Here is an 11,506-nt window from a genome sequence, read left to right as displayed (position 1 = left end):
ATGAACATCCGGACATGCAAGCTTATAAGCTCAAAGCAAAATATCATTTGCATGTCTAACACTCAACCGATACAACAACACAAGGTAATTGCATCATGGATATAAAATCTAACAAGAGCACAAGAGTGATGTACTAAAAGAAATGCAAAAATTAACTAAAAGTACTGAGCTACAAAGCTAAGGTACAAAACAAAGCAACATAATCTAAAAACACAACACAACGAAAACATAAAACATAGGTCTTTTCTATCTCCTGCTCTTCAACATCAATAATCCCCCTTTGATTGAGCTCTTACTCCCCTTATCACCATCATCATCTCCCCCTTTTTGTCATGGAATAGCTAGTCCTCATTTTCTTCTAACTTTCTCTAAATCTGATCCAATTGAGTTTGGAGAGAAGTGAACCTCGTATCACAACGGATGTTGTGATGGTGCAGGAGAGAGGCAAGTCTGGACATTTTGGTACTTATGTCGTGGACAGATGCCATAATGTTGTCTAACTTCTCATCATAGGAGGATGAACCAAGCGTAAACATTATGAGAAGTCGGAGTCTCTGCCTTGATTCCCTTCCGACTATGACTAATACTAGCATTGAGCGTACGAATGTTGACTGGACTAGGCTTCGAGTACGGAGATTCATATTCCGATGGATGAATGCCTTTGAGTTTCAATATTCTTGAAATGAGACAGCAAAAAGGAATGCAAATCCTTGATTCAGTTCTTGCTACAGTTTTGCACAAAATATGAAAGATATGTGTGCAAATATCTATCTCTTCATCAGTTATCAGATCATGAAGGAATAAAGCTCTCCCAAGATTCATGTGGTGCTGGATAGAGGATAGAGATTGTGGAACATGATTATTGTAAGCACCCTTAATTCTGGAGATAGGGAGGAAACATTGATTGAGTTCCCATTTTAGGAGAATTCCAAGTTTCGTCCAAGAGCATCCCAAAGTAAATCCTCATCTGGATTCAAATCATCATATACCGGTAGATTAGGAAACATTGGTCGGTTGATGTGTAGGATATCTACTAGATAAACGGGAGTCACTGAGAAACGTTTTCCTCTAACCCAACATTTTAGCTCATCTTCCTCAACAATGGCGTTAGCATAGAACTCTTTTACCAAAATCTAATATGCATCATCAAGGTTGGAGAGAAGGAAGTTCCAATCCTTGGTGTTAAACCATTTAGGAATGTTGGTGTCTAGGAGAGACGGCTAGTTAACAGCCCTTTCAACCAGCAATGAGGCTTCTCTAAAGAATTTCTCATAGGTCTGAAAAGCAGCAAAAGATCTAAACTTGTTAGGGTCATACACTCCCGTCGGTGATTGGGTCCTCTTTGACCTAGGATAAAGATCATCAACATCAATCACAGGCTCTTTCCCTTTGCTGCTACCTCCTTTCACTGCAAATCTTTTGAACGGAGACATGGTCAAGCTGCAACATGTTACACCAAAACACAACAGAAACCACATAAGACATCAAACTCTATTAGCACCGAGTTAGTCCCAAAACAGGAATATTGAAGAAAACCCTAAAATCCTGAGGTCTTAATCAAGTCACAGAATGTGTGTCCCACAAATTGCACATTGTGCAACCAAAGGTAGGGCGTTTTTTTAGAAATAACTAAAAAATTCAAACTATATCATTAGTAAGCAAAGGTTTGAAACAAATTTGGTTTCTAACAAATCGAGTCCATTGGACTCAATTTCTCCATCGCGGCACTGGCTGAGCTGGATAAGGAGTCCACGTAGGCATAAAAATCAAGTTTAATGAACTCGATTTTTGGTCATAAAAATCGAGTCCTTTGTACTCGATTTCCAATTTCCACATCTTACCATGTGAAGGTCACGGGCGCACATGATCACTTTAAAGTAAATTGAGTCTACTGGACTCGATTTTTGGTCCCCCATGGTTTTCGGGCACGTGGACGTAACTCGAGTAAAGGAGACTCGATTTATTTGCTTCAAAAAATCGAGTCTACTGAACTCGATTTCTGTGAATGGTCCCCAGCCCATCCACGTGTCATGTGGGTCCCAATTGTGACCTTTTTCCCCCCTTATGCTCTCACATTTCTTTTCTACTCTCATAGCAGAACTTACCTCATCACTCACACAACTTGCCTCTCATCACTCACACAACAATCACACTCAACTTTCATCAACTCTCAGGTAATGTTTTTACAATATTGATAATATTTTTTGTTAGTTAAATATAGTGGTTATTTGCTAGGTTATTTTTTTAAGAAACAATTAGAAAATATTAGGAAAATTTTTGTTTTTTTGTTTGTTAGTTTAAATATTGTGATTAATTTATTTGCTAAGTTTTTTTTAGAAAATTAATATTGTGATTAATTATTGGGAATTTTTAGTACAAAATATTGTGATTAATTATGTTATTACAACATATTGGGAATATTTTCTTATTTTTTGTTAGTGTAAATATTGTGATTAAATTATTTTCTAGGTTTAAAAAAAAATTAATATTGTGATTAATTATTGGGAATATTTAGTATTGGGGAAATATTTAGTACGAAATATTGTGATTAATTATGTTATTACAACATATTGAGAATATTTTTTTTGTTAGTGTAAATATTGTGATTAATAATATGCTAGGTTTTTTAAAAAAATTAATATTGGGAATATTTAGTACTAAATATTGTGATCAATTGTTAGGAATATTTAGAACTTTTAGGTTTTTGTCATTGGTATGAAATGGATTATGAGTTTGATACCTAAGACACCCATTACAGTCTTTTTAGTATAAATTATTTCAAGATATAGTTGTTTCAGATTTGTAACAAAGATTTCAATGGGTAACTAGTTGCTATAATATTTTTGTTCATCATATCCTGTTTGAATGGGTTTTGAAAGTCATACCTCTAGAATGATTTGGATGTGAGTATATGCAAATTTGGTTGACGTTAGTATTGTTGGCATGTCATACCCAAAGTTTTGTGATTGATGTTGATTGAGAGTTATAAATTTGTCACTAACACAATTGCACTTGATGATCTATAGGTTGATAATGATCTATATAAATATATACTACGGTAGATCCCTTAGCAATGCCAACCCTTATGACGGATTTCCATTTCAAGGTCCGAGTATCCAGTGCTGTTATATGATGATACGCCATAAGTTAAAGATCTTGAGTGATTTGAAGATAAAAATTATGGAAGAGCTGCAACTGAACCCTGCTTTGCATGACATACATATTACTTTCCGTTCTCCACATGAAGTCCTCAATCAATGCATTAATTACAAATATATGGCGATAACAGAAGACAAACATGTGAAGTTCATGTTTCACAAGATGCGTCAATGGGAACAAGTAGCAAATTTTGAGTTGTACGTCAGTTTGGAGCCGCGTGCAGAAGTCGGCGCAGAGGATACTGTACAAACAACTACATCTCTACAATTTGCAATCCTAGATGATCAATGCACTACGTTGGGAGGCTATACACCCCCTTTTCAAGAGACACCAAGAACAGTTGAGAGCAAACTTGACAATAGATATGAAGATCAATTTTGTACACATCGAGGTGAATCCTCTACAGTTCCAGTAGTTGAAGATGAAGACGAACACTGTGTTGGGGAAGATCTTGACGATAGAGATGAGTACGAAGAGAGGATTGAGCGAGGTGACTTTGATAGGGGTGTTGATGACCATGAAATTACTCTCAATCCTAATGTTGATGATATGGATGAATGTGATGAAGATGATGCAAACCCTACTGTTAGAGTTCAGCATGTTACAAATGCAACCCCCGTTTATGAACCTCCCGCCTTATCATTTTATGAAAATACTTGGGAAAATATGGTTGATCTTGAAGTTGGTGAGCAAGCATTTGCTTCTTCTTGGAATGCGGACATGAATTTTTGTACGAGATTGATTTTTGCGAATAAAGAAGCGGTGAAACGTGCATTAAAAATTTATGCCGCAAAGCATAACAGAAACTTTCTAACTAGTAGGTCGACCAAAAGTAGACTGTATGTGAAATGCATGGATGGGTTATGCAAGTGGTACGTTGGAGCAGTTATGAAGCCTAAACAGGGAACATGGATAGTCACATCTTATGGAGGTCCTCACTGTTGTATGACCCTTGGCATGGCTCTTGATGGTAGAGTAATGGATTGTAATTTTCTTGCAGCAGAATTTGTTCCAACGTGGCAAGAAAATCACATGGCAACAATTCAACACTTAGAGATTACATCAAAGGGAAGTATTATGAACATAAGCTTTCTTACTATAAGATATGGGATGCGAAACAAAGGGTTATTGCAAAGATATTCGGCGATTGGGAAGAGTCTTACGAAAGGCTGAAAAAGTTGTTGTTGGCATACTTGGATCAAGAAGCTGGCACCTGGTACTGGTATCTCACTGAACTAAGGGAGGAAGGTGTTACAATATTGTAATATGTATTTTGGGCTTTTGCTCCTTGCATTGAAGGATTCAGACATTATAAGCCAGTAATCAGTATTGATGGGACTCATTTGTATGGTAAATATCGAGGGGTGTTGATGATTGCAATGGCCACCAATGCCAACAACAAGGTTTTGCCTCTCGCCTTTGCTGTTGTGGACAAAGAGTCAGGGCCTAGTTGGAGGTGGTTTTTAGATTGTGTCAGGTTTGCACTGGGGGATGTGATAGCAAATACGGACATATGCATAATTTCTGACCGACATAAGGGTATTTGAAACGCAATTGCAAACTGGCCTAGAGATGATCATGGACGAGTACGAGAATACCACAGATATTGCCTTCGACATGTTGCTAGCAACTTCAACATGCATTTTCAGGACACCACTTTAAAGTCATTGGCCTTGAAAGCGAGGTATGCTACTCAGGAAGCTAAATTTGAGTTGTACATGCAACCTATCAAGGAAGCCGAGATCGAGGCCCTTAGGAAGAAATCAGCCACTGAACAACAAGTAAGTAAACCTGACCCATCCATCATGTCATACACATATCTAATGAAAGAGGATATAGAGAAGTGGACCCAGCTACGTGATAGTGGATACCGTTATGGGGCTATGACAACCAATGTCTCGGAGTGCTTCAATGGAGTACTCAAAGGTGCCCGTGGCCTGCCCATTGCTGCACTGGTTGAATTCACTTGGAGCAAACTTGTCACGTATTTCCATGATCGACACAAAAAAATTACTCATGATCTCTTGGAGGGCAAGGTGTGGAGTAAATATGCTTTAGAAATCTTTGATGCAAATCTGAAAAAATCTAAAACACACCAAGTAAGGCCGTTTAATAATATCCATGGTGTATATCAAGTAACGACTGCGTACAACATCCATAGCTCTAGAGGGGGACAACATAGTCATGAAATAAACATATTGGCCAGAACATGTGGTTGTGGAAAGTGGCAAAATCGAAAGATCCCTTGTTCACATGCGATTACAGTTCTTTAGTACTTGGGGCAAGATGCAAGTGCATATATTGACCCATGCTATAGTTTGGAGAACGCCATTCGCACCTACTCACACCAATTTGTGGTGCCAAAGTCAAAGTCATTGTGGAGGGATGTGGAAGGTCCAAAGTGGGTGCCTGACCCAGACCTGTTGCGGGCCAAAGGTCGACCTGTGAAGTTTAGGATACGGAATGAGATGGATGGGGTCTGGCGAAAACCGGGAAGCTGAAGGCCAGATTCTGAGTTAAGGGAGATTCAACAAAAGCAGAGCTGTGGACTGTGTTATCAACATGGGCATAACCGTAGAAGATGTCCGCTTTCCCGTGGGGCTTCGACAAGCAATACTGACCCAACCTAGGTAAGTGATGTTTTTATATAAAATTTCATGATTGTATCAATTATCCAAGTTACGTAGATTAGTACCGTTGTTTTGGCTGTTGGTATCTAACGACAATATTTCAATTTTTCTCAGGTATGCAGATACTCGATTTTGGAATGCCATTGTAGAAATTTTGGTTCTCTTTATTGTGTATTTGAACTTACTACTGGGTTGTATCGGCACAATAATTATTTTCCTTTAGCACTGAATGCACTTGTAATCTGTATCCAATGTACCTGTTTCTATTTTGTGATATTATGAATGGTTAATTTTATCTTTCAATTAGTTGTTAATTATTTGTATTAGCTGTTATACTCATCTGTGTTGGTGCTTCTTGTTGAGACTATAAGAAAAAAAAGGAAAAAAAAATAAGAAAAAAAAAAACGGAAAAAAAAAGTAAGCAAAAAAAAAAGGAAAAAAAAAGTAAGCAAAATAAAGAAAAAAAATGGAAAAAAAAGGAAAAAAAAAACCTAAGAAAAAAAATGGATAAAAAAAGTAAGCAAAAGAAAGGAAAAAAAAAAGTAAGAAAAAAAAAGGAAAAAAAAAGGTAAGAAAAAAAAATGGAAAAAAAAGTAAGCAAAAGAAAGGGAAAAAAAAAAGTAAGAAAAAAAATGGAAAAAAAAAGGTAAGAAAAAAAAGTAAGCAAAAGAAAGGAAAAAAAAAAAAGGTAAGAAAAAAAAAAAGGAAAAAAAAAAGGTAAGAAAAAAAATGGAAGAAAAAAGGTAAGAAAAAAAAGTAAGCAAAACAAAGGAAAAAAAAAAAAGGATACGAAAAAAGTAAGGAAAAAAAACGTAAAAATCGACTTCATAGGGATCGATTTTGTCCCAACTCTCTACTTGGAAACTCGAATTTTTGGAAGTCGAGTACTTAATGTAGAACTCGAGTCCATAGGACTCGATTTATAAGTCCACAGAAATCGAGTTCTATGAACTCGATTTATAGGTTTTATTATTATTTTTTGGGTGGTTTCCTATCAGGCCCTAACTGAATTCACGTGTCAACCTCACAAAAAAAATTTGCCCCATTCAGTCCTCGCTATTACCCTCATAATTTTATTAAAGAATAACTTGTCCAAAAGGCTATGTTAGAAAGTGACTTTTTGATGTGCCAAATGCTAATTTTTTTTTAAGTGTTGATGCTAGTGCTTTAATGCCTTTAGGATGAACCATGACACCTTTTGTTTTGCACTTAAATGAATATACCGTTTAACCTTCAACTATAACTTCTAGTTGAGTCTTCTTTCCTAATCAAAATCAAGAGATTATAGATGACGAAGGGTAGGGCTGAAAAGCCACCAGCTCAAGGCTCACGTTTTTACCTGAGATCATGCCCTCTACATCCAGCTACTCACCCCAACCAATTTTTAGGAACAAAAAATCTTCCTAATTACATTATGTAGGAGAAGAATTAACAAGAAGAAGAATTTTCATGGGGAATATATGAAGTACCACAAAGGAGAATTTTCACAAAAACAAACAATAGAAAAGGTCATGAAGCTGTCACAACCCAAATCCACATAATCAAAGTACATAACTAACTTACAACGTCAACTAAAGTTAAACCTCAAATATAATAAAACTCCAAATAATCTCCCATAGCCAATAAATATTCATTACTGAAAAAGTCTACTGCTCTCAGTTAAACTTTACACTGACAGTTATCAATGAAAGCGAGCTACACAGCTCAGTGAGTGATTGACAACACAATGGAAATGAGTCAAGTTACACACAAATATTTTGAATTTGTATCATATAAGAAGATGTGACATGATTTGGAGGAGCAACCTGTAAAGGGCATGCAGTTTTGATGTCATCCTCCATCAAATTGTGCAAATGCTACCATGATTCAAATCTCACTGCCTTTACCAAAGAATTGCTACTTCCAATGACCCCCCTTGCATCTTGATCATCAGATCAATAATAGCTTTTACAAATCACGCTCCTGAAAGAAAGAAAGGAGGGAGGGATTTAATTTATTGCCATCAACGAAGCGAGGAAGCTTTGACAATTATCAATTATAGCTTCAATATTTTTCCCAAAAGAAAAGTACATAGTTTCAATTACCTCTGCACATTTAGCCATTCTTAGTCTTTGTAGATTTCTTTTCTTTGGTACTCCAAAAATGTGCTGGTAGGAGGGCCTTTTGAGAAGGTAATTCAGCAATGAAAAGCAGAGTTTGAGCCCAACCAGCATACTTGCCATATTTGCTCTCAAATGCCTCTGACACACAGCTGCAGAGTTTAGGTGTCAGTCGGACACCTGCAAGCTCTGGTAATAGGTCCCTTGTAGCAATCTTCCCAAAGAAGAAAAAATATTTGCAGATCAGAACTTCATGAACTATAAATCACAAAAGATAACTTGGAAAGATGCAGTTTAGTTATTCAAACAAAAGCTAATGCAAGCTTCTATGTGATACCCATCCCCCCCCCCCCCCCCCCTTCTTTTTGGGGAGATGGGGGGGCGGTGGGGTGGGGAGAGGAGGGGTTGTCTTGTGGTCTCATACATTTCAATGTCTTGATATTTTCTTTTGTCCAATACCATTACAGAAAATGCATTTATAAAAATTGTACCCACATATTAGAAGAAAAATTAATAAACTAAACATTAACAAGATCAGTGACACAACATTCCATGGTTGCAAATGGCTAAACCTGCAACTTCACATAATAAATTAAGATTTTTTTTTATAACAATCTGACATTTTTGAGCATTCCATATTCTTCTCAATGTTTATATGTGTGTGTGTGTGTCACAAAGTTAGGCCAACAAGATACTTAGAAAGTAGGAACTTTAATTCCAAAAAGAAGTTGTTGATTTCATTTCAATCAAAATCATTATCTTGGTTATAACACAATATAGCCACAGTCCAGGTATTGGTGAAACGTAGAACACAGGACGCGTACCTGCCACACGTGTGTGTCAACGGGAATGGCATGGTGTTGATCAAGAGAGAAGAGAGCAATGCATGCTACCACCTTAGGACCAACTCCAGGTAGAGTAGAGAGAGCATCAATAACCTCTTGAAGATCCATATTACGAAGAGAAGTAAGCCATTTTTCACCTCCACCAGGTTTTGATTGCAAAGCACTTACAGTGCCAATAATGTATTTGGCCCTGCACGTGAGCACGTCCAAATCATGAGTGAAATAAAAGGTCAAGATTGTTCTTAGCAGATAAAGCAAACATTATAAAGCCAAAAAAGCTATGCATCAGATCATTGACGTAAGAAACAAATTCAGAAATGAGCAGGCATGTATTCCAATCCATATAAATATGTACATGAATATCGTAAAATGGTATCGCCGTAATAAGTCAATTGAAGTTCATAGTTATGAAGCGCAAGACACATGTCCAGTCCTCAAGGGTAGTGTCAATTTACACCTATCCATTAAAATTTTCTTCTGCCTCTCTATTCTTCTAAAAATACATACTCCACCAAAGTAAGATAACTTACCAAATTCAGGAACTGAACGCAACAAGTCAAAACATCAAGCACCATTTTAATTTTACCAAGTCATCATAATTCACAACCATGCCATGATCAAATTCTATATTTGTTTGTTCCACAACATTGACATACACAATCAATTACTTATAAAAGCATTTTAAGCCAAAATGCACTAAGAGTTAGTGAAACAATCAAGATACACGCAATGCATAATAATAACAACAACAACAATCAAGCCTTATTACCAAAAAAATTTCTCAAACTTATTATTTTTTGTTGATTTGTTCTATCTGAAGCCTTAACAGTAACAACAACAACAACGAGGACGACAGTCATGTCAACCACACCAGATGTATTCTTTTCCGTGTATCTGAAGTCATACTCTCCTCTCCGTTTATCTGAAGTCAAGTTCCTTTTTTTTTTTAACTAACTAAAAAAAGGATTCGATTAAAGAATAACAGCGACCACACCAATGATTATTTGATGAATGATAATAAAAGCCTTTATAATATTGACAACAGAACACATGCAATAGAATTTACCCAGAATTATCTGTGCACAGCAAGCTAAAAAATCTATATATGCTTTTATCGTACAAGCATAGAAATCAAACAAAAAATAATAATGTCTAATCAACAATAGGCCAAGAACCGAAAAACACACAACTGTATACATATTTATTGTACAATAGTTGACAAAAACTACTCAGTTATTTACATTCTAGCACAATTAATAGAAAGTATACATTTTCATTTTTAAAATTAAAAAAAAAAAAAAAAAAACTTATTACCTTCCCAAGGCTAGGCATAATACAACTCTTTGCAACTCTCCACCAGAAAGAGTCACAACTTCTTGATCCATTAATTGTTCAATAAGAAGAGGCTTCATAACATCCGACACAAACCTGTTAGGCCTGAGCAAAGAACAGACAACTTGAGCAGCTTTAAGCCTCTGTTTTACATCAAGGTAACTTGAAGGTTCATCAAACATATATATTTCTGCATTCTGTACAGAAACAACAGCAATAGCAAATCTCTGAAGCTCTCCTCCTGACAAATCCCCTACATTACGGTCTATAACCTAGTTCAGCTGAAGATCAGCGCAGAGTTTTGACTTCATGTCTCTCTCATCCTTTTGGTCCAGCACCTGCCCTACATTACCTTGAATAGCTTTTGGAATGTGATCAACATACTGGGGCTTTATAATGGCCTAATAAAAAATATATATACATTCTTAGTAGAGAGACAAAGGTTAAACAAAGGTATCTAATATCCAACCAAAAGACAACCCACAAAATGATCAAAATCATGGGATCCAAGTACGTACAGCATATTAAATTCAGCATTAAACTAATAAAGACAACTTCCGATGCTCGTGAGTCATACCCATCAAACGTTCTTATAATTAATATCTCCATCCATGAAAAAAAAAAAAAAATAAATAAAAAAGGACTTTTGCAGTTTCATGAAGTCCATGGGCTTGGTACACTAAGTGGTCAGATACAAATTAACCAAGTTAATGCAAGCATTAAGTTAGACAAACCACACTGCATTCCTGCAGAACTGAGGGTAGGAAAAAAATCAATGGCGCAAATAGGGAAACAGGCCAAACCCTGGGCTTCAAAACATCTAGGGATGCTAGGAATCACCATCAAGCTGTAGAGCAAGATCTAATCAGAAATTTTTCATTCAAAATGCATTGCCTCAAACAAACTATTTCTAAAGCCTCCTTTTAATAGGCTTCCAGGACTACATCAACAAGGAGAGAGATATAATCAAGCCACAATTAAATCCATAAAATCCTCAACCATTATAAAGCCCAAACAAATTCAAGAATGAAATCAACTATCTCAAACAAGAACAAATATAGAACAAATGGTGCCATTAGGCGTTGTTTTGGGTTTCAACAGTGGGTGTGGATCATTTGGGTATCAGCAGCCTTGGAGTTTGTTTGATGAGTTCTGGGTGTGGGATTGTGGATTTTGTGTTTCAGGTATGGATTGATACAGGATGCCTTGTCTCCAGTTTGCAGATAAGAGTTGCATTTTCTTTTTGATTGGTAAGCTACACGTGCACCTGATCAGCCTTGAACCCACGGCCATGACCCCACCCTCCACCTAAAACTTGTAAGGGGAGGAGGTGCCAGTTGAGCTAGAGCTCATTGAAGATGCTTTTTGTTCCCACAGTTATAAACTCTGTCTGTTATGTAGCTAATATAGCAACTACAATGCCATTTCACCAATGCTGGTC

At 36.5% G+C, this 11,506-nt stretch overlaps 1 protein-coding gene across 1 annotated transcript; it reads right to left on the bottom strand.

Annotated features, from left to right (window-relative positions):
* Window positions 1-7,422: 7,422 nt before the first annotated feature.
* LOC142642027 (N-glycosylase/DNA lyase OGG1-like) lies at window positions 7,423-10,625 on the bottom strand. The gene is made up of 4 exons (XM_075816374.1): window positions 10,048-10,625; window positions 8,713-8,923; window positions 7,874-8,102; window positions 7,423-7,751 (listed from the first exon to the last, which is right to left on the bottom strand). The coding sequence occupies exons 1-3, from the start codon at window positions 10,245-10,247 to the stop codon at window positions 7,884-7,886; spliced, it is 630 nt and encodes a 209-aa protein (XP_075672489.1). The 5' UTR covers window positions 10,248-10,625; the 3' UTR covers window positions 7,423-7,751; window positions 7,874-7,883.
* Between the last annotated feature and the right edge of the window lie 881 nt (window positions 10,626-11,506).

Source organism: Castanea sativa, chromosome 7 (assembly GCF_040712315.1).
Source record: "Castanea sativa cultivar Marrone di Chiusa Pesio chromosome 7, ASM4071231v1".
NCBI lineage: Eukaryota > Viridiplantae > Streptophyta > Magnoliopsida > Fagales > Fagaceae > Castanea > Castanea sativa.
This window is presented reverse-complemented; position numbering and strand designations above follow the sequence as displayed.